The sequence below is a fragment of the Dasypus novemcinctus genome, chromosome 4, assembly GCF_030445035.2.
Source record: "Dasypus novemcinctus isolate mDasNov1 chromosome 4, mDasNov1.1.hap2, whole genome shotgun sequence".
In the NCBI taxonomy this organism is placed as follows: domain Eukaryota; kingdom Metazoa; phylum Chordata; class Mammalia; order Cingulata; family Dasypodidae; genus Dasypus; species Dasypus novemcinctus.
In genome coordinates, this window is record NC_080676.1 from 58,109,514 (window position 1) to 58,134,440 (window position 24,927).

The window sequence follows — 24,927 nt, forward strand, 5'->3', positions numbered from 1 at the left end:
GCCCTGATTCAAATGTTAATTCCAAGCACTAATGCAGCCATCATTGGCATACTACCTATGGGGCTTCTAACTGAAGGAAATGGAAGTATTCTTTAGGACTGCTTATTTGTTGACAGTCACTTTGTGATCTTAAATAGCCTTAGGAGCTCCTTTTCAATGACAGTGCTCAGGATTGTTCCTGGTATAGGAATTAAAACAGCCTGTGGAGTTTTTAGGAATTATTCTTCTTACTCAGAAATAAAGAGTTCATAATCTTGTCCAATCTTACAGCATTCTCTTAGCATCTTCAATTGTAAAATGCTGAACAGGCACAAACTGATCTCAAACCCTCCTTCCAACTTCAACATTCTAGGACTCACTGATTCTGTATGGTGACTTCAAGTGCCTAAGGAGCACAGATACCTAAGTATTCAGTTGATTATTTTTACAGGACTTGGAACAGATTAGGAGAAAACCCCAAATTAAGGATGGAAAATACAGGGGACAATTTGGTTTAACCTCCTCTTCTTGAATGTCTTAAAATCTTCATCATACCTTCCCTCTTTCCCCAAACCTAAAACCTAACCTTACTTTATCTTTTGCTATATTCTTTGATGCCTTGTCCACAGCGAAAAGTTACTTCTTACTTTTTCTGTAGGAAAACTAATGTCTTTATTTAGGATGGACTGAAAGCTTGTGACTCTAGGGTTCTCCTTTATTGTACTGGTAATTCCCTATCCAAACCAATAAGGAGAATTAGATTTACTCTGGGAGAGAAATCCAACAAAGAACAGTGCTTTAAGGGGGCATCAAAAGCTCTTTGGTGAGAGAAGGAAGGAGAATTTATAGATCTATCAATGGCAATATATGGACTCTTTTTTTTCTTTTTGATCTGAAGTCAAAGTTAAAAAAAAAAAGACAACTGGAAAAATGTGAAAAATTACTGAATTATTTTAATATGTTAAGGTATTTTATGAATTATGTAGTGTGATGATGGTATTATCATTATGTTTTAAAGAGGCCTCACCTTTTACAACTACATACTGGAAAACTTACAGACAAAATCATTCAGTATCTGCTTCAACATAAAGATGGGAGGTGGGAAGATGGCAGAGTAGGAAGCTCCAGAAATCAGTCACTCATCCAGAACAACTACTAAACAGGCAGGAACTGTCTGAATTAACTGTGTAGCATCCAAGGAAGTGAGGGAGGAAAAGGCTGGCAAATTGTGGTAAATACCAATGAGTTGCTCTCTCTATGAAGGTTACTATCATCCATCCTCTACTCTCATGGTGGGCAGCAGTGGGGTATGTCTCCTGGTTGGTACCAGAGAGGGACATAGAATCTTGACTCCCCAAGATCTTGGAGAACTTGAAGAGAAACAGGCCTTGTCAACAGTCAGGGAAGCAGATGTGACCCAATGGATGGGGTGTCCACCTACCACATGGGAGGTCCACGGTTCAAACCCAGGCCTCCTTTTCCCATGTGCAGCTGGCCCATGCGCAGTGCTGATACATGCAAGGAGTGCCCTGCCATGCAGGGGTGTCCCCTGCATAGGGGAGCCCCACACGCAGGGAGTGTGCCCCAGAAGGAGAGCCACCCAGTGTGAAAGAAAGTGCAGCCTGCCCAGGAGTGGCACCACACACACACAGAGCTGACACAACAAGATGACACAACAACAACAACAAAAGAAACACAGATTTCCAGTGCCGCTGATAAGGATAGAAGTGGTCACATAGGAACACACAGCGAATACACAGAGAGCAGACAGCTGGGGGGAGGGGAAGGGGAGAGAAATAAATAAAAATAAATAAATAAAAACAGTCAAATACAAAGGACAAGAAAAGAGTTCTGAAAGCTGCCGAGGGAAGTGGATTTGGCCCAACAGATAGGGTGTCCACCTACCACATGGGAAGTCCAAGGTTCAAACCCCGGGCCTCCTTGACCCGTGTAGAGCTGGCCCATGTGCAGTGCTGATGCACCCAAGGAGTGCCCTGCCACGCAGGGGTGTCGCCCATGTAGAGAAGCCCCATGCACAAGGAGTGCGCACCATAAGGAGAACCACCCAGCACGAAAAAGTGCAGCCAGGAATGGTGCCACACACATGGAGAGTTGACACAGCAAGACGACACAACAAAATGAGACACAGATCCCAGGTGCCACTGACAAGAATATAAGCAGACACAGAAGAACACACAGCAAATGGACATGGAAAGCAGACAATGGGGGGGGGGGGGGAATGGGAAGAGAAGAGAAATAAATTAAAAAATAAATCTTAAAAAAAAAAAAAAGCTGCCAAGAGAAAAGTAACACATTTATTTACAAGGGAGTCCAAAAGAGATTAAGTGCCAATTTCTCTTTTGAGACCATGGAGGCAAGAAGGCAGTCAGTTGAAATACTTAAAGTACTGAAAGAAAACAACTAACAAACCAAAAATTTTATATTCAGCAAGACTTTCTTTCAAAAATGAGGAAGAGATTAACATATTCCCAGATAAACAAAAGCTGAGGAAGTTCATCATCTCTAGACATGCCCTGCAAGCAATGCTAAAAGAAGTTCTTTAGGATGAAAAGACAGTGAATCAAAGTGTTGTAAAGAAATAAACCTCTGGTAGTGGTAGTCATATGGGTAATTACGAATGCTGGTACTATTTTATTGTATTTTTTGGTATGTAATGCCATTTCTTGATTTCTACAGTTCCTACAATGCAAATGCATAAAAAGTAATGATAAATTGATGGTATTAGACATTCAGTTTACGAAGATATAGTTTGCAACAGTTACAAAAAAGGTGGGGGACGGAGGAGTATAGTAATAGTGTTTGTACATGCTATTGAACTCAAGTTGGTATCAAATCAAATATGACTGTTATATGTTAAGTTAATCTCATGGTAACCATGAGGAAAATATATGAAAAAATATAAACAGAAAGAAATGAGAAAAAGGACTCAGTATGGTACAATACAAAAGTCAAGTAAATAAGTAAATATGAAAGTAGGCATTACAGAAAAATTGAGGGTCAAAAAAGGTATGACTGAGATCAGGAATAAGACAAGGATGTCTACTGTCTCCACTGTTATTCACTATTGTGCTAGAAGTTCTAGCTAGAGCAATTAGGCAAGAAAAAGAAATAAAAGACACACAAATAGAAAAGGAAGAATTAATCTTTTGATATTCACTGATATGATCCTATACCTAGAAAAATCCCCCAAAAAAATCCACACAAAGCTACTAGAACTAAGAGATGACTTCAGCAATGTGGCAGAATACAAGATTAATAAACAAAAATCAATAGCATTTCTATACAGTACTAATGAGCAAACTGAGGAGGAAGTCAGGGAAAAAACTCCATTTACAATAGCCACTAAAATAATCAAATATTTAACTAAAATAATCAAATGTAAACTTAACCAAGGATACTAAAGAATCTGTATTCAGAAAACTACAAAATATTGCTAAAAGAAACCAAAGAAGACCTAAATAAATAGAAGGACACTACGTGTTCATGGACTGGAAGACCAAATATCATTAATGTGTCAATTCTACATAAACTGATTTATAGATCCAATGCAATCCCAATAAAAACTCCAATAGCCGTTTTTTGCAGAATTGCAAAAGCCAATTTTATCATATTTATTTGGCCCTGAATAGCCAAAAATACCTTTAAAAAGAAGAAAATGTTTAGTGAACTCTCACTTCCTGACATTAAAGCTTATTACTTAGCTACAGTGGTAAAAACAGCATGGTACTGGCATAAAGATAGATTGGCCAATGGAATTAAATAGAGAGTTCAGTAAAAGACCCTCACATCCATGATTAGGTGATTTTTGACAAGGCTGTCAAACATACCTAGCAGGGTCAAAACAGTTTATTCAACAAATGGTGCTGGGAGCACTGGGTATCCATATCTAAAAGAAAGAGGACCTCTACCTCATACCTTGTACAAAAATTAATACAACCAAAGCATGAAAGAGGAAATCACAAGGTTAATTAGGAATTATCTTGAGTTGAACAAAAATGAAAATACAACATACCAAAACTTAAGGCAGTGCTGAGAAAAAAATTTATAGCACTCAATGCTTACATTTAAAAAGAAGAAAGATTTCAAATCAGAGACCTAAGCTCAAAACTGGAAGATTATGAAAAAAGAAGAGTAAACTAAACCTAAAGTGTGCAGAAAAAAGAAAACAAGAAAGATTAGAGTGGACAATCAATGAAATAAAGAATTAAAAAAGAAAAAAATAGAGGATGACCAAAACCAAAAGTTGTTTCTTGGGAAAGTCTGACAAAACTGACAAACCTTTACCTAGACTGATGAAGAAAATAAGGGGGAAGACACAAATAAGTAAAATCAGAAATGAAAAGGGGGACTTTACTACTTTTCATTTTTTATTTTATTTATTTGTAAATAAGGAGGGAACTCTGAACAACTGTACACCAACAAATTAGATGACCTAGATGAAATAGACATATTTGTAGAAACACACAAATACCTACACTGACTCAAGAAGAAAAAGACGATCTCACAGATGAATAAACAATAAAGATATTGAATCAGTAGTCAAAAGTCTCCCAGCAAAGATAAGCCCAGGACCAGATGGCTACACAAACACTACAAGAAAACTTAACTCCAGTCTTGCTCAAACTCTTCCCAAAAAATTAAAGAGGAGGGAACACTCCCTAATTCTACAAGACCAACATCACCCTCATACCAAAGCCAGATAAAGGTGCCAAAAGAAAAAAAATTATGACCAATATCTGTTATAAATGCAAAATCCTCAACAAGATACTAGCAAACCAAACCCAACAGCACATTAAAAGAATAATAAACCATGATGAAGAGGGATTTATCCTAGGTATGCAAAGATGTTCAAGAAAATCAAGAAATGTAATACATCACATTAACAACTGATGTGGAAAAGGCATTTGACAAAATCCAGCATACTTTCTTGATAAAAAACATTTCCAGTGATAGGAATAGAAGGAAACTTCCTTAACATGATGCAGGGCTGGTATGAAAAACACACAGATAATCCCATTAATGGTGAAAGACTGAAACCTTTCCCTTAAGATAGGGAAAAAGGAAAGGACAACCACTGTCACCACTGTTATTCAGTGATGTACTGAAAGTTCTAGCCAGAGCAATTAGACAAGAAAAATAAATAAAAGGAGTCCAAATTGGAAAGGAAGAAGTCAAACTTTCCCTTTTTGCAGATAATATTATCCTATATACTGGAAATTAGGAGAAATCCACAACAAATCTCCTAAAGCTAAAAAAAAAAAAAAAAAAAAGAATTCAGCAAAGTGGCAGTGTATGAGATCCACACCCCAAAATCATTAGTGTTTCTATACTAATGATTCTATACTATACTAATGATTTCTATACTAATGAACAATCAGAAATAGAAATCAAGAAAAGACTTTCATTCACAGTAACAACTAAAAGAATCAATTATCTAGAAATAAATCTAACCAAGAATGTAAAGAATTTGTACACAGAAAACTACAAAACATTGCTAAAAGAAATCAAAGAAGACCTAAATAAATGAAAAACATTCCATGTTCACAGATTGGAAGACTAAATATTGTTAAGATGTCAATTCTGCCCAAATTGATTCACAGATTCAATGCAATCCCAATCAAAATTCCAACAACTGTCTTTGCAGAAATGAAAAGCCAATCATTAAATTTATATGGAAGGCTAAGGAGACCTGAATAGCCAAAGTCATCTTGAAAAAGAATAAAGTTGGAGGACTCACACTGATTTTAGAAATTATTACATCAACCCTCACTTTTAGGGCCAACTGATTTTTGACAAGGTGACAAAGACCACTCAACTGGAAAAGAATAGTCTCTTGAAGAAAGGGTACAGTGAGAACTGAGCCTCCATTTGCAAAAAAAAAAAGAAAAGAAAAATGAAGGAAGACCCATACCTCACACCACATACAAAAATCAACTCAAAATTGATCACAGATCTCAATACAAGAGCTCGAACTATCAAAATCCTAGAAGAAAATGTAGCAAAGCATCTTCAAGACCTTGTGTTAGACAATGGTTTCTTACACTTTACACCCAAAGCACAGGCAACAAAAGAAAAAAATAGACAAATGGGACCAAATCAAAAAATTTTTTAAAGATTTATTTTATTTATTTCTCTCCCCCATCCCCCCCCAAATCAAAATTAAAAACTTTTGTTGTTAATTTAAACAAAAATGGACTTTATCTCAAAGGACTTTGTTATGAAAGCAAAATGACAACCAACACAATGGGAGAAAATATTTGGCAACCATATAGCCAATAAGGGTTTAATATCCAGGATACATAAAGAAATCGTTCAACTTAACAACAAAAAGACAAACAACCCAAATTAAAAATGGACAAAAGACCTGAATAGATCTTTCTACAATGAAGATATACAAATATACAGGAAGTACATGGAAAGGTTCTAACATCATTAGCTATCAGGGAAATACAAATAAAAATCACAATGAGATACCTTTGTATACCCATTAAACTGACTGCTATTTAAAAAATGGAAAATAACAAGTATTGGAGAGGATATGGAGAAATAAGGGTCACTAATTCATCACTGGTGGCAAAGTATTTATTTGGGGTAAAAGCGTACAGTCCCAAGACTGTGAAAAGTCCAACTAAAGTACCATAAGAGGTACTTTCTCACCAAAGTCAGCTGCCACATGTTGAAGGAAGATGATGGGCAATCTCTGCCACATTTCAGCCTTCCCCTCTTGGCTTCCTCTTCAGACTCCATGAGCCCAGCTTCTTCCCAATCTCAGCTGCAGGCTGGCATAGGGGTCGTCTCTCAGAGCTTCCCATATCAGTCTAGGAGGCTCTCTTCCCAAGGTCAGCTGTAAGCCATCAGGCAAATGGTCCATTTCTCCCTGGGGCTTTAAAAATGTTTGAGCCTTCTCCTTTTTTTTACATTGCAGGATAAAAAATGAAAAGTTCTCTCTTCTATGTGTCCTGAGTGAGTGTCTGTTTATATCAGACCCAGCAAGGGAGTGGGAACTCAACCTAAGTCATGCCCTCTGATGTAGTCAAATCAAAAGCCTCACTCTTAACAGGTAATCAATCAAATCCATCTCAGCTGAATTTAATGCACTCAAAGGGCAGCAAGCCAGAGGAATAGATTTATTTATAAATACTGTCTTTCTCTTTTTGGGATTCATAAATAATCTCAAACTGCCACACCTGCCTTCAGCTTTCTGCTTCTGTGGCTCTCTCTCTCAGCCTCTGTGGGTATCTGACTCTCTCCGTATTCATCCTGTTTATAAAGGACTCCAGTCAGAGGATTAAGACCCACCCTGGCCCACACCTTAATTGAAGTGACCCAATCAAAAGACCCTTAATATTGTGAACCCACAATAGGTTCACACCCACAGGAATGGACCAACTTTAAAAACAGGATTTTCTTGGGTACATACAGTCTCAAACCACCACATGAATGAAAGTATATTGCCAGGTTTTTCTACTGAGCATAGTAATAAAAAATAAAATGCAGTTGTTTAAAGTGTAGGCATAAAATACTTCTAGATAGTCTTATGGATTTTCACACACAAACACAACACAACCACTACTTTCTTTAAATGAGATTGATTCCTAAAATATACATTAAATATTTGAAAATGCAAAACTAGTTGAATCTATGAGAGAAGATAGAGATAGGTACTGTCACTAGAAAAGAATCAGTCTAATTTGGAATTATGGATATGAATGAATTCCTCTTTCCAATGATGCTGATCTTTAAAAATGGATGAAAAAAATATTAATAGTTGAGGGATTCTTAGCAGCACTCTGACACAGTCTCACTCATGAAGTAGATGGGGACAGAAAGCAGGGAGGGTAAAGTAACGAATTAGAGGGTCCACATGCTTTTCAAACTTTAATATTGACACCAGTCACCTGAGGGTTTTGTTAATATGCAGACTCTGATTCAAGAAGTCTGAAAGGAGACCCAGATTCTATAGTTCTAACAAATCACAGGTGATTTCCATTCTATAGTTCATACCTTGCATAATGAGGATTAACAAAACACCTTGGGTAGTTGGCCCCTTCTCCCCCTCCCTTTTATATAGAGAGCAGCTGGTGGTAGCATTTGCTACCATCTGTAGCCTTGAAAACGTCCTTTACAAAGTAGATTTGTTTGCAAAGAAGTTAGGATATGAATGTTAAAACTGTTGAGAAGGCGGAGCAGACTGTAAAGAAACTTCAGACTCCACAAAAGACTTAGAAGGAGAAAATGAAAAGCAAGTCTTTCTCAAAGTGCAATTGACTAAAAACTCTGCTTCCAGAGCAATGCCCTCTTTATTTCGACAAATAAAAATCTTTTTTTTTTTTAAAGATTTATTTATTTAATTCCCCTCCCCTCCCCCGATTGTCTGTTTTCTGTGTCTTTTTGCGTCTTGTTTCTTTGTCCGCTTCTGTTGTCGTCAGCGGCACGGGAAGTGTGGGCGGCGCCATTCCTCGGCAGGCTGCTCCCTCCTTCGCGCTGGGCGGCTCTCCTTATGGGTGCACTCCTTGCGCGTGGGGCCTGAACCGCGGACCTCCCATGTGGTAGACGGACGCCCCAACCACTGGGCCAAAGTCCGTTTCCCGATTTCGACAAATAAAAATCTTAACTACTGCCTAGTCAAACAGACAATTGGGAATTCTGTTTACAGGAACCACCCTCTGTCGCAGAGTCTGTTGGCCCTGCTCTCTTACCATTCACAAGCAAAGATTTTGGAAAAACAAATCTATCCAACTGCAAAGGAAACCCAAGCCAGATAATTAAATATGACAGGTCATATTTCCTTATCAATTTTGTCAATCTGTGTCTTTTGGTTGGAGAGTTCAATCCATTAACATTCTACGTTATTACTGTCAAGACAGTACTTATATTAGCCATTTTTCTTTAGGTTTATATATGTCAAATTTTGTTTTTACTTTTGTTTTTATCCTTTTAGTTATTCTTAGTAATAATCTTCCTTTGTATACTCTCTTCCAACCCTCTCTCTACTGCTTTTGCCTTTTTTTTTTTAATATTTTTATTTATTTAATTGCCTCCCCCCCCCCCCCCCCCCGGTTGTCTGTTCTCTGTATATCTTATCATAGAGCCACTAAATAAGTTCCCTGTCCAGAGACTGCTAGCCCCTTAACTCCCCTTCCCCCTGGGAGCTGGCGGGGTACCTGGCAACCCATTGGATTGCTCTCTGGATCCCCTCTCTTCTGGGGTGGTTAGGTGCCTGACAGCTGGTGGGCTGCCTCTCCCCACCCTGCTTCCCTCAGGGCAATTAGGCTTCTGATGGCCAAGCCAGATAACTATATTAACAATATAATCATTCATTCATAAATATGAAAGGCAACCAGAGTTTTCTTGCAATGAATAAAACCAAAGCATAAAGACAAAGATTGAGGTGAACAAATAGAACAACCAAACTAGAAACAAATAAAATAAAAGGAACAGAAAAGAACTTTGAAAAAATTTCTAGTTAATAATCTGAAAGACTTGAAAGGATATTCTACCCATAAAAGAGTTACAAAACCGAGTTAAAAATGAAAAGGGAGCCATCAGAGAACAAGAAATTGTCTTAAAAAGATGATACCAAAATCTAAAAATTGATAAAAGAGCTAAAACAAAACAAACAAAAAAGCAGATTTGACTAATGACAAAATTAGTGACATGAAATAAAGACCTTAAAGAAACTTTGAGTAGCTGAGTTAAATCTGAATCTCATTACATCCTTTAAAACCATACAAATCAACAAAAAAAACAAATAAAACCAGACAAATCCCATGCCATTAACATAAATAGAAGATAATAAACACTACAAACTTCAAGTTATCTGCAAGTAGACTTATGCTAAAAGTTGGAAAAAACCCAGGTGTCCATCAACCAAAGAATGGATAAATAAATTGTGGTATATTCACATGATGGAATATTATGCAGCTATAAGAAGAAATATGGTTGTAAAACGTATGATAACATGGATGAACCTGGAAAACATTATGTTGAGTAAAGCAAGCCAGACATGAAAGGACAAATACTATTCAACTGCATTATTATGAAATATATTGTGTAATATATTGTATGAGTCCATTTATATAAAATGTAAATATAAATCAATTTATAAGGATGAAATTAGATTAGTGGTTATGTAGGGCTAGGGAAGGCATGGTAAGGGGTGTAGAGTTTTTCTTTTTGGAGTAATGAAATAATTCTAAAATTTTTTGTGATAATGAATGCATAACACTGTGATTATATGAAAAGCCATTGATTATACACTTTAGATAGATCATAAGGTATGTGAATATATCTCATTAAAACCACTTAATAACTAAATAAATAATTGTGCAAGCATAGCCAGAAATAGCAGCTAGGTACAGTAAGGGAAACAGAGAGAGACTGAGAGGTGAAAACTTTTCTTGTTTTTTGTTTATTTTTATTATTATTTTTATTGAAATAATGAAAATGCTCTAATAATGAATTAAGGGATGAATGCTCAACCTTGTGATGACACCAAATACCATTGATTATACACTTTGGATGAATGGTATGCTTTATTAATACGTATCAAAAACGTATTTGTTTTTTTTTAAAAAAGTAGACACCAATTTCCAGCAGAACTATTTCTTGAGCTCACAAGCCTTCTCATAGAGTTAGGAAGTGTCAAAAATCAAAAACAAGAAATAACATTTTGGAACAGAAATAACATTTTGAAGTATAATGCAAGAAAATTTTCCAAAAATGAAAAAGACCTGAATCTACATATACTTGAAAGTGCCCAGAAAGCTCCTGAAGTCGCTGACCTGAAACAATCAACTCTGAGACATATCTTGTAAAACTTTAAAGATAAGTCTCAGCACCTCCAGGCAAAAATATTTTAAAAATTGACCAGGGCAAGATAAAAGTGCATCATACTTCTCAAAAGCAACATACAAACCATGGCAAGATGGAACAGCATTCTAGAACAAAAAATGTGGAGCATGAATTTTCCATTCAAACAAGTTGTCCTTCAGGTATCAAGGCAATAGAAAAAGTCATAAACATGCAAGAACTAATAGAATGTGTACCTACAAGTCCAATTAGAAAAATCTACTAGAAGTTCATCTTTATCCAATCAAGTGATAACTGGGAAAACTTCAGCAAAAGAAGTGATTTAATATTGTTAAGGGTAGATCTATGACTAAACAAAAGTAGAATCAGTGGTAGAGGGATAATACAAAGAAATAGAAGGATAAAGGGGGAAAAGAAAAAAATAAGCTCGTTAATTTTGTTTATGCAATAGGTGGGAGTCAAAGGATACTATAAAAACTGACAAATCATATACAGTAGTAAAAAGCTGAATAAGAAAACAGTGACAAAGAGCATTCAAAGAAGTATAAATACTAAGGTAACCACAAGAACAAAATCACAAATCCTCCTAAATGTCAAAGAAATTTAAAAAGGGCAAAGAAAAGGTGTAATGCAGAGAAATACAGTAAACATAAGAATATATAGTACCTTTAAAATAATATAGCAGAACTGAGACCAAACACATATCAATAATATAAATGGGCTTAAATCACCTATTATGAGAAAAAGATTTTCAATTTGACTCATAAAATAAGAACCAACTACATATGGTACACCAGAGAAAGATCTAGAAAAATGATTCAGAAAGGTTAAAAATAAAGGAATTAACTGGCAAAGGTATACCAGGCAAATGGAAAAAATAGCAAGGGGTTACAGTCTTGATATCACACAAAGCAGAATTCAAGTCAAAAAGCGTTAAACATAATAAAGAACATGTTGTAATGTGAAAAGCCACAATTCACAATGAAGATATAAATTGTTATAAATATTTATGCCCCAAGTAGCATAACCAAATTTTTAAAGCAGAAACTACAGAAGACACAAAGAGATGTAATAGAAATACACTTTAAATGTATTAAATACACTTTAGTACACCACTTTAATACTTTCAATTTAAGGCAGAGAAAATATCAGTAAGGTTATAGAAGACCTAAATAACAGTTAATAAAGAAGATCTAATGGATGGGTATTAAATTTCACATGCCGATAATAGAGAACACAGCTTCTTCTCAAGGAGACATGGGCCATGACAAAAATTGATCATGTAAAGGGCCACACACAAAAAAAAAAAACCAACTAAAACTTTTTTAAAAACTTCTCTTAAATAACTCTTTGGTAAGAAGGAAATATAAAGTGAAATTAAAGAATTATTTAAAAATAATGATAATGAAAACATGACATATCAGAATTTATGGGATACATTTAAAGCAGTGGTTGGAGAAAACGTATAGCCATTTATATCTAAAATGAAATGATGAAAATAAATTAAATTCTGAACTAAAAAGATGAGAAGAATAATGAAGCCGACTAAAAGAAGCACAAGGAAGGAAATATTAAAGATAAAAGAAATTAATGTGTAGAGAATGGAAAAGCAACAGATCCAATTAATATTTTATCAACAAAATAAATAAGCCACTATCTAACTTAATCAAGGAAAAAAGGTGCAAAGCACAAGTATACAGAATAAGAAACAGTAAGGGGAAATAACCACTGAAAACAAAAGAAATTTAGAAATTCTAAAAATATACACTCTACAGACTTCTATGCAAATAAATTGAAAACCTAGACAAAAATAGTTCCCCAGGAAAAGAGTTTACCAAAATTGACCTCATTTGAGAGAGAAAGCTTAAACAGACCGATTTCCAGAGAGGAAACAGAAAAAGTTATCAAGGCCCCATAGTTTCACAGGGGAATTCTACCAAATTTTCGATGATTATATATACTCAATATTAAAAAAAGCATCCCAGAGTTTAAAACATAAAAGAAAATTTCAAATTGCAATTTTTGAAGCAAGTATGGCATTGATACCTATATTTAATAAAGATAGTACAAAAAATAAAATTACCAGAAAAAGGGACTCAATGGCAGAGAAATCCCACTACAATAGCAACAAAAGATAAAATACCTAGGAATAAACATAATACTGCTGAAAGGCACAAAAGTGATCTGAATAAATGAGAGAAGATTTAAAGACTTTTAAGAGATTCAGAAGACACAAAACAGAGTTGGAGGAAAGAAATTAAGAAATAACAGAAAAATATTTTTAAGCCTAAGAGAAACATGGAACTTGAGTTTGAAAGGGCCCCTCTCCATTTTTATAAAGTTTTATTGGAACACGGACACGCTCATGTGTTTACATGTTGGCTATGGTTGCTTTTGAGCTATCACCTCAGAGTTGAGTAGGTACAGCAGAGAGCATACAGCTCACATAGACTAAAATATTTACTCTCCAGCTCTTTTTAGAAAAAAAGTTTGCCAACTCCTGACCTACCATTTTCCAACTGGTAACACCATCCTTCCGTCCTTCTCCCATCCTTTCCTAAAGTCCAAATATCAGGCAGCATTCTAGGCCACTCATGGCACTCTTCCCAAAGACTAGTTATCTGATTTTATGTGAGGATAATAGATGTCTGCAAATTCTTCTAACTTAAATATGTGTCTCAACGGATTCATTATGGAAAAGGCCCTCTAGCAACATTGAACAAATGTAAAATCAACCACTGTTAGGAAATGAGACTCTTATATCATCTGATACAAGTAAAGTACTTTCTCCAATCCCTTTCTAACAATGAACCCAGAACTGAGAAGATAACAAGGAAACTATATAGAGATAGAATAATAAAAATCCATGCTTAGTTATACAAATATTGGTTTTGGGAAAAATAACTGTGGTTAAAAAATAGACAACTGTCTTTGTGGATTAGAATATTTCACTCCTGCCTTTTAAAACGACCTGGCTACAATCTATAGCCAGAGGAAACATGTTTGAAATGGGCAATTCCTTGCACAAGTATTTCTTCTGAGAAACTCATCCCTAGGATTCGTTCTACTATTATTATACTGTGATCTGTGAAAGCTATTAGTAGTACAAGGTATGTAGCAGATGGCACCTGATAGGCCAAAATGGGTTGTGATTGGAAACATAATGGTGACACATGTGGGGAGGTTTATAATTCATTAGTTCCTTGTGTACTACAAATTATTCATAAAATGTCCCGGGGTTAGGGAAGCTCAGAAAATTGATTTTTTTGCTTATATTCCAAAAAACAGAAACACAAATCCATGAAGGCAAAAGTAAAAGCTCTGGGTACAGCCCTCCCTCAGTCTTGCTTTCAACTTTCCCACATTCCCTACACTTTATCTTATCCAAAAGCTAGATCTGATTCCAAATTTTCTTCCTCCACTCATCTCGAACGCCTCTTCTCACCATAGCTCCTCCCTACCCGCTCTTGTCACAGCGATTCTCAACTTTAGCTGCACGCTGGAATCCCCCAGCAAGCTTTAAAAACCCCTCTGAAGTTGGGGTTCCACCCCCAGAAACCCTGATTCATCGGTCTGAATTATGATCGGCGCATCAGGACTTTAAGAACTCCCCAGGAGACTCTAGTGTGCAGTCAAGATTAACCCTTATCCAACCATATGTTTAATAAGGGAGAACGAAAAAAGAGAGCAAATAAAACAAGAATCAGGCCTGAATTCCACACGTCCAGACATGTAAAAGCAACAGGGTCCAGTTGTGGGTAAGAGTCCCAAACTTGAGCGTCATCATTAGTTTCTCCCTCCCCCTCTGTGTTAGTTTCTTAAAAGCTGCTGGGAGCAACTACCAGAAATGAGTGGGCTTTTATCATGGGAATTGAGGAGGGTCAAAGCTTACAGTTCTGAGGCTGTGAAAGTGTGCAAATCAAGACCTCATCAGAGATGCTGCCTCACCCAGCGGGCTGTGGGCGGCCCTGCCCCGCGCGGCCAGCCCGGGCATGTCTTCATCTCCAGGCTCGCCTTCCCCAGCTGTGGGCCTTCGGGCAGATGGTTCCCTCTCCTCCCGGCCTCTTGGGGTTTCTGTCTCTGCCCCTTTTTTCTGTGTGTCTATTTTCAGGCTTCCGTTCACAAAGGACTCCAGCAAGACCCACCCTGGGTCCCGCAATCTAATCAAACAGCCCCACATCTACAGGAATGGATTAGCTCCAAGAACATGATCTTTTCTAGGAGCCACAGAAAGCTGCAAACTGCCACACCCTCCTCCTCTCACCTGCCTCAATGCCTGTCTTTCCTGCCCTGCCCCTCCTACCCAGTCCTTCTGCCCCAAACTAGCTCACTCCCTCTTCGCGCCCACCCCAGGGTAGAAATCCCTAACTTGTCTCCTTCCTCCTTTTTCTTGTTCCTCCAATCCATCTTGCACACTACTATCAAATTATTCTGCTTGCCACTCTCCTAAAAATCTCCAATGGTCTTTTCCCGCTCGTTATGCCTGAATCCCTTACCTTCGGGGTAGAGGCCTTGCCCTGTATCTTCCCAGCCCGACTTTCCGCCTCTCATTTCCCACTACTGTCCGAAAAGGAGCCTCGCTCAGTTCTGGTCAGCCTGGATGATCTGTAATTCTCCAAGCACTCCCTGCTTAAAACTCACAAAACCCAAGTGAGATGGGAATGGAGGCCAGTCACCTGCCCCCTGATCGCAGAGCTGAGGAGTGGGAGCTGGACGCCAGTCCAGGCTTGGGCTGGCTGACTCCGAAGCTCTTGCGCACCAGCCTGCCCTCTCTCTGAAGTGCCCTTCTCCATATCTACTGTGGAGATTTTATCCATCCTTCAAAGCCACTTCATTTTTGAAGCTTCCTGTTTTTCCTATCTCAACTTTTTTTCTCTTGTGGGCACCTACTTTGTTCAATTTGTTCACGCATTTCACAAAACAACCATGACAACAGAGTTGTGTAATAACTTTCCTGAGGTTCAATACATTGCCTTATGGCCTTTTTGGTCCTTTATAAAACACAACTCGACACACTCTTGGCTGTCAAAGAAGACCTGGTGAAAAACGAGTTGCTCTGGGAAGCCTTTCTGGACCCACCTAACCCGTCACAACGGGAGGCTCTTATTAATTTCAAGCAGAGAGATATTTCCCTTCCCCAAGTATCCTGCCATTTTCCTTTTCTACTGCATCAATTCTTTCCTGTTCTGTGTCGTGAGACCTCTGCCAACTGCCTATTAAACGTTTTGCAACCTGGGAAGTGCTCTGGTGCCTGGTAACCACTATAATTTTCAGGAAGATATAAATAATGATAAATAGGAGTCATAAAACAAGGGTGGTTTCATTCTTTGGAACCTGAAATGGAAATTGTAAATCAAGGTGCAGGTTAAATTCCCCTTTCAGGCCTTATTATCCTTTTCTCTGCTTAATGTTGAGAGCAACAAGGAGCGGTGTTACACAAAAGCTGAGAAGAGGAATAACTGGTCAGACAGCTGCTCTTTCTCAAGAGACAAACAGCATTCTAGGAAAGGAAAATACTCCTTAGCTTACAAGATATTATACAAGGAACCAAAGGAGAAAGAAGAAATCAGGCCTGAAGAGTAGTTCCTTGTTTTATCTTGTGCATCTATAAACAGGGGTTTCAAAGTGTGCTGCTTCTCTCTGTACTAGTTCAGGTGGCACTCCATTTCCTGCTTTCGGTGTGATTCAGAATAGGGTAGAAATGCTAGATGAAAATCACCCATTAAATTTAGCATATGACTACATCCCTAGAGACTAAGTAAAACAGTAAAATTAGACAGTGGACTTAAATACAATGAGAACGCAGTGGGGAGAGAGGGGGCTTCCACTGGTGCCCACCTCCCCGTTCACTCTCATCCTCATTGCTCCTACAAGACAGGTTACTAATCTGACAAGTTATTGTCCAGAACTGCTCTTGGGCCAAGGAAGGAGACCAAGTTCACCTCCCAATAACCCAGGAAGGTAGGGGTAGGATTAAGAAGGGGTAGGAGAGAAAGGGAGTTCCCCTCTCTCTACCAGTGTCCCTTTCTTCACACTACAGTAAATACCTTTTGTCTGGAATGAATCACTGTCAAAACTAGAAATTCTACAACATTCCTGCTTGAGAACCTACTCTGTGTTAGGTTGGTTCTCCAAAAAAAAACAAGAAGTATTGGCCCCTACTCTCAGGAAGTCACAGTCTAATGGGCGAAGTAAAAATAATTTCTACATATTGCAGTGTTAGACAAGGGAGAAGGTCCTGTGGAAATAAAGAGTCTGTAGGAACAGGATTAGGGTTCAGGGAAAGTTTCCTTGGAGGATGAGGTCAGAGGTCAGAAGAATGCATAAGAATGAGCCAGACCTCGAGTCGTATGAAAGGTCCCAGCAGAGAGAACAGCATGAGCCTGGTCAAAAAATGTGCTGTAGCATCTTTTCCATTGCTCCCGTGTCTACAGAAAGCATGGTATATGGGGTGACAGGAGATGGAGAGTGAGGGAAGTAGTGAAACATAATTTAAGAACTAAACTTTGAAGAAGTACATTAAAATAAATTCATATACTTCTCTGAAGATGTAAGAAGGATGAAAATACATACTTAGAGAGTGGGTTTGGCTAAAGCAAAATGTCAGCCTCTTCAATCTCCACAGGTTATATCAGACTCCCTTTTTTTAAAAAAAAGATTTATTTTATTTATTTCTCTCTACCTCCTCCCACCTCCTCACCTCCCCCTCGCCCCCCCCCCCCCCATTGTTTGCTCTCTGTCTCCATTTGCTGTGTGTTCTTCTGTGTCTGCTTGTATTCTCATTAGGTGGCTTCAGGAACTGATCCTGGGACCTTCCAGAGTGGGAGAGAGGTGCTCATTCTCTTCCACCACCTCAGCTCCCTGGTCTGCTGTGTTTCTTATTGTCTCTCCTCTGTATGTCCTTGTTGCGTCAACTTGCTGCACCAGCTCTCCATGTGAACCAGCATTCCATGCAGGCCAGCACTCTGCATGGGCCAGCACTCTGTGTGGGCCAGCACTCTGCATGGGCCAGCTCTCCACTCAAGCCGGCTTGCCATGTAGGCCTTCACCAAGAGGCCCTGGGTATCAAACCCTGGACCTCCTATATGGTAGACAGGAGCCCAATCACTTGAGCTACATCTGCTTCCCCAGACTCCCTTTCAACCACAAAACTGTAGTCTTACATTTAAATCATCTGAGGCAGATGGAAAGCAAGCAAAATAAGAATATATGTGGCTGTAGTGTAAATTATTAACCACACAGTAGTTAAGTAAGGGATGATATCATAAGCAAGGCAATACAAACCCTTGGAGGGGGAGCCCTTCTTGGCCAAGTCTGTGAGTGGACACAGCACCACCTAAGAATCAGGGTTTGGACCCTCCTTTCAGTTCAGTCCTGTCTGCAGTAGGGCCCAGCATACTCCATTCCTTGGAGATGTGGGCATAAAGAGGTGAATGAGACTGGGGCTGGAGAGGACAGAAGAAGCAGAGGCCAGAAAACTTTTCTGCCATGGGCTTGGCAATCAGCACAGCTTTTATTCTTAGCCTTGTGCTGCCTTGCTATACACTTTAGCTTCCCCATCTAATAATAATAATTATAAAATTGGCCCCTGATTTCCTTATTTAGGGGAGATAAATTAAATAAACCACTTCCATGATCCAAGCTCCCTGAGCAACAGCTGCCTGTCCCAGACATAAGACCCAGGAAGCCAGAGTCACCTGAATCTAGAGAAATGAACCTGAAGGAACAAAGCCAGCATCAGCTGTTCAAGGAATTCTTCATGCACTCAGTAATTTTTATGAACTACCTCCCATGTGCACAATATAGTCAAACTGACAGGTTTATCACTGTTCTCCAGTCTCCTTCCATATCCCTTGCTCGCAACTGATGAATGAGAGAAACTGCCTGAGTTACGTGCCAGCGTGAGATTCCATGTCAGCCCTACCACATGGGAAATGCAAAACAAAGTCAGTGGACACTCGGGCTGGAGTCAGTGTCAGGAAGGGAGCTCACCTGGGGATGCTAGTCAGGTAGGTCATGACATTCAGGAAGTCCTCATCAGGGATGTGTCTGAACCCGGCAAACTCTGGAAAAGTGATGATGGGGGCCCCGTCTTTCCCTCGGCCTCCTGCAACAAAAACAGATAGTCAAGATGTTAGCAAAATGTTTTCATGTTACACCCCTGCTGGTAAAGGACTCTGGCCAACATCGTGTCAGGAGATACAATACTGGCCTCGGGAAGCAGAAGTGGCTCAACCGATAGCGCACCTGGTTACCATATGGGAGGTCCAGGGTTCAAACCCAGGGCCTCCGGACCCATGTGGTGAGCTGGCCCACGCGCAGTGCTGATGCACACAAGGAGTGCTGTTCCATGCAGGTGTGTTCCCCGCTTAGGGGAGCCCCATGCACAAGGAGTGCACCCCGTAAGGAGAGCCGCCCAGCGCGAAAGAAAGTGCAACCTGCCCAGGAATGGTGCTGCACACACGGAGAACTGACACAGCAAGATGAGGCAACAAAAAGAAACACAGATTCCCAGTGCCACAGAATAATGCAAGTGGATGTAGAAGAACACACAGTGAATGGACACAGAGAGCAGACAATGGGGGGGAAGGGGAGAGAAAAATAAAAATATTTTTAAAAATTTAAAAATACTGGCCTCCCCCTTTTCTAGATTTTGGGAGATTTGACCATGAACTACTTTAAACAAGTCTCTGTCCTCCTTCATGCTTATTTAGTGGCATTTTGAGAATTCAATTTTGAATCCTTTGAAAACAGTAACTGTATGAAAAATAATACAGATTTAATTATTTTACTATAGGTAGAACAGCAAATTCTGTCCATACAAACATATAATATTTCTCTTCATTTTTGTAGTAAGTAAATATCAAAAGTAATACAGCACGGTGGTTAAGGGAGTGGGCTCTAAAATCAGACAGCTTATACAAATCCTGTTTTGCCATTTAATGGTTGTATGATTTGGGGCCAGATAGTCAACCTCTATAAAAAGGAATTTTTCTGTCTATCTATCTAATAGGAATACTACTTGTACTCTACCTCCAAAGGTGTTGTGAGAATAAAATGTGAAAATATATAAAAAGCACCTTAGTAAAGTACATATTACAGGGTAACTACTCCATAAAGGGTGACCACTATTATCATTATTATAAGGAAGTAATAATCAGCTGTCCTTCAAGAACTCATTAATAGGGATATAAGATATCCCTGTGAGACTAAAAGAAATTTAAATTAGCATTTAATTCATTGCAGCAGAGGCCACCCAAATTAAAGATGAGATTTTCCAGTCTCCCTGAAGCTAGATGTAGCACATAACTGAGTTCTAGCCCCACATTTCCCGTACTGCGTACCTGGTACCCAGAGTCCCACAGTGAGCTCAACAGACACCATGGGATATTTTAAATTTTTGATGGAAACACAGCAATACTCAGCATCTGTCAGACACTACACCTACAATTAGCTTGAGATAGTCCACAATGTCAACATTAAATTGCACTACCTTCTTTTTGATGGCATAATAGCTTTGTGAAGCTGGACTTAGAGTGGTTGCAGGGATAAAAAGCAAGTACAGAATGAAAATCAACATGGAACAGAAAATGAGGGTGGCGATAACTAATCAGATTCCAAGTTTGAGATAACTGTGCTTATTTAAGAATGAAATTAAAATACTTTTTTCTTTTGATATATGTGTGTTGTTTTGTCAAATGGCTACTGAGCTGGTAGGACATAAATACTTATTAAGTTGTTCTAACTTTGGCCAAAGGGGGTGATGAAAAAATTACTGTGATGCTTCAACACTGAGAACTGACAAAGTTTGGGAACTTCCACCCTAGCCAGTGGGATATGAGCTGAAGTGTGAAATGACACTACCAGGCCATGTCCGAAGAGGGAAGCCACCTTAAAGAGGAATATGGCTCCCAAGGCAAGACAGACTGAAAACGATTGAATGTATGTATCTAATTAGAAACCTCATCAGTGTGGGGCAGGGGGCGGAGTCTGATTAAAAAGGGATAATCAGAGATGGAGAGGTGGGCAGCACACCGCCAATGCTATCGTCAGGAGAAAGGGCCCTGGCTTCCCACCACAAGAACCCATCCATGTGGCCAGTCTATCTGATTATCCCAGCATTAGCAGCATCCAACTGGCTCTCCTGGGCAGACTCCGTGTCTAATAAGCAGGATCTGACTTTCCAGGTAAATTCGCCTCCAGGCAGAGCTTGTGCTGATGAACATACAAGATTAGTATCGTGTAAAAGAAGTTCTACGTGAGTCTCTTGTGAGTGTTGCTAGCGTGAGTCAGGCTCTCTGAGGGCACTCACTATGGAATGAAACCATGGGAGGTCTGTCTGGATGACCAATTGGACATCCCCAGCAAGTATGCCTTTATTAATGTGATATGCTGGTGTTAAATTAAAAAAAAAAAACACGACACTTGCAGATTAGATGTTTGTCAACTTTCGACAAGGAGATTGTGTTACCCTCCTTACCTAAGTGACTGAAAAAAACATAGATTGGGATATCTTAAGCTTTCATTTATTATTCTTCCTTTTTCCAGTTTCACAACTGTTAAGAGGTTTCAGAAAAACATGAATTAAAAGAATTCATATCCCTAAGTAAGGCAAAATTTAGACGTGGTGTAACACTAAGGAAACAAAGCTGACCCCTCAACCAGCCACTGACAGCCCACGACATGGTGTTCAGTGCCACCTTGTGAGGAAATGTGATAATTCAAGAGAAAAACAGAACGGAGCCCCCTGCAAGGTAGATAACGAAAACCAACTTATTTGGAACTAAATAAAATAACAACTTAAAAAAAATAAACATCCCTCCCCCTACTAGTGGAAATAAATGAAAATAGTCTTAAATCAGAGAATGGACAAATTTTCATGACCGTAACTACTGGACCCAAATGCTTCTCAGGAAGAGAACTAGCTTTACTGGGGCACACACCAGCGAGCGCTTGGGCTATGTGGCAATTCCCCAAGGGCCGGGCGCTTCCTGGCTTCCATCACACAGAGGAGAATTTGGGATGCTGGGAGATCCTGCAGGTTAAAATGGTTTACCTTCTTTAATTCTCACAAAACTCATATCAGGTAGATAATATTATTGTCCCCATTTCCTGAACAAAGTTAAATAGCTGCTCATCTAAAGTCACATAGGGAGGAGGCAACTGACCCAAATTTCAAATACAGGTCAGTCTGGTTCCAGAGGCCTCCCGCTCACCCTCCGTTCTATCTCACCTCCCACCCACCTGCCGCCACTCCTCCCTGAACGGAGGGAGAGGAGTGTTTACCATACCAAATCCTCTGTGATATTAACTTAACATTTTTGGTCTCAGTAACTAAGACCATCTCAACTGGAAAATGTAGTGCGCCAGCCCCAAGATGCAAACATAAAGTAGAATGTGTTGTTGAGTGTCACTGAGTATTACAGATAGCACGTGCAAAGTACCTAGCATATTTAACATGCTCATCAGATGACAAGTGCTAGTAGTATACTCTCCTCCAGACCCATCTCAAATTTCTAAAGCATGACTGCAACCCCACAAGGAAGACTAGCAACTCTTTAGCAATTGTGAAAAAAATAATTTTAATCTCGGATTCTGTACCTTTAAAAAAAAAGGTAGCCTTCTAGGATATTGGAAACATTCTATATCTAGACCTGGGTGGGGATTACAAGGGTATAAATATATGTAAACATTTTCAACTAAGTATATATCCTCATTCTTTGCAGTTCCAGATTTTTGAATTTGTCTACTTGCTAAAATTTATTTGTAGTCCCCAAATCAATATTCAGGGCTTTGTTGTCATTTGCAGACATGTGCAGAGTGGTGAAAATTTTGAATCACCCCTTACACATGTTCCCAACTGAGATCTAACAAGACAACACTCACCCTTCTTATTCAGCTGTCATACTGTAAACAAGTGTCCTTTTCATGTATATTTAGTGCCATGATTTTCACATTTTTGTGCTTTATGTTGGTAATTTTGCTGTTTAAAATGATCTCCAAGAGTAGTGCTGAAGTTCTATCTAGAGTTCTTAAGCCCAAGAAGGTTATGATGTGCCCTCCAGAGAAAATATGTATTAGTAAGCTTCATTCAGGCATGAGTTGAAGTGCTGTTGGCTCTGAGTTCAAAGCTACTGGATAACGAAATACATTGAATAAGGTGTCTTTAAACAGAAACACACTAAAAAACAAGGTTATATATTGATCAACCGACAAAAATATTGTGATCAGAGGCTCACAGGAATCTAACTGTGAATTTCCCCTAGCTGTGGTTCGGTTTTCATTAATTCAGTGTTAGCAGGGACTTCAAACATAATTACGCAAATAATGAGACTCCATTGTAAATTTAGGACTGTGCACTTCACTGTATGCGTGTTATATCAATATAAAAAGGCTTCAGGGAAAATCAGCACCCTAGTTTGTCTAAAACACTCTCTTTAGACCATGAATTGCTGCCCTACAGCCCAGTAAACTTTAGATAAGGATGAGAGAGTGGAAAGAGTATCTGCTTTGAGGTTGTGCAAACCTGGGTTCCAGGCAACACACAATAAGTTGATGACGCAGGGTGCCTCGCCAGCCTGGGGGTCAGCTTCCTTTCTGAGTCTATCTCCCATGCGTCCACAACTTGGCTCTGAACCAGAAGTTCTGAATATGGGTGGCACCACTCCCTGGTAGGCACTTTGGAAATCCCAGGGATCTGGAATACCAAAAAGGTCTGCAAACATGCCAGGCAGTCCTACATAACAAAGAATCGTCCCACATGCTATGTGATTTCCCCATGTCTTATCAGAGATTCGGTATGTAAAAAGTTCATTTTTAATGATCTGAACCTAGACACTAACACTGCTTTGCATATAATCACAAAGTATTTTTAAACAGTTTTTATATGGAATTTTCCAGGAATGCAACTATAGTACCCTATACCTCAAAGGTAGATAAAACTTTACTTTGTTCAGAACTTTAACAACAATTGTTCTACAGAAAAGTCACTATAGTAAAGCAACTCAGTGTCTGATCACTCATACCATATCCCTGCCTCAGATGACATTTGCACCTGTCACGATCATGGTGATGCCAAATACAGGGGCAAGCACCCAGCCACTTCGCTATTTCTTCTAGTGTAGATAGAAATATATCTTGTATTACAAAACATTGAAATGCATACTAAATACATTTTTTACTATAAATTACTTTCCTTTGAGTTCTCATATATTACATGTTGAGATTTTATTGTTCAAGTATATGCATAGGTAGGGGTGGCTGTTCACCAAAGAAGTTTTCTCTTCTTGGGTACACAGCATGTCCTGCTGTTAAGGATACCCATATGAGTGAACCAAGTTCAAGTCAATGGAATATTACGTGTGCCATCTTTGAGCCAAAGCTTTTAAGAAGGAGTATGTACCCCCCATGTTCTTTTTCCAAGACTGCTTTCTGGATGCAGATAATTAGAAGGCCACAAAATGGACAGCAAGAGTAATAATAAGAGCCACAAAATGAAAGATGCCTTCATTCCTGAGCTGCCACATGGAGAAAGCCATTAGCTGACCATGCACATACATACTACACTGATATAAAAGTAGCAACTAACATTTTATTGTGTTTGTTTGAGTCACTATACAATTTGGAATCTATTTGTTCCAGTCATTTAGCGCACCCAAATACAGATTATGAAATCTATAAATTCCATTTCAGGATGGTAAGAAGGCAATACAAACAATCTATTATAAAAAAAACGAGATTCAATCCAACATGGTTGAGAATCATTTCTCTAGCCTGTATCACCCAATACAACAACCATTAGCTGCATGTGGCAAATGAGCCTTTAAATGTGCCAGTCCAAATGGAGATATGCTGTAAGAGTAAAATACAAACTGGATTTAGAAGACTGAGTACCAAAAAAGTGAAATATCTCATTAATAACTTTAAATACTGATTCTATTTTAAAATAATATTTTATATATTGGCTAAATAAAATATATTATTAAAATTAATTTAAGGGAATTGTGGGAAAATGGTGTTGGACTAACAGGCAGAGCTCGACACTTTCACAAAAACAATGGAGAAAGAGCCAAAAGCTGTCTGAAGGACCTGCTTTGGCAGTCAGCAGACCAGGAC

At 38.8% G+C, this 24,927-nt stretch overlaps 1 protein-coding gene across 4 annotated transcripts in view; it reads right to left on the reverse strand.

Moving 5' to 3' along the window:
• Positions 1-24,927, reverse strand: part of MCF2L2 (MCF.2 cell line derived transforming sequence-like 2) — a 330,371-nt gene that overhangs the window by 214,790 nt on the left and 90,654 nt on the right. For all 4 annotated transcript variants that reach the window (XM_071214651.1, XM_058295404.2, XM_004464613.4 and 1 more), the window contains one exon: positions 18,805-18,919. In XM_071214651.1, the coding sequence (XP_071070752.1) occupies positions 18,805-18,919 (115 nt within the window). The remainder of the gene's footprint in view (positions 1-18,804; positions 18,920-24,927) is intronic.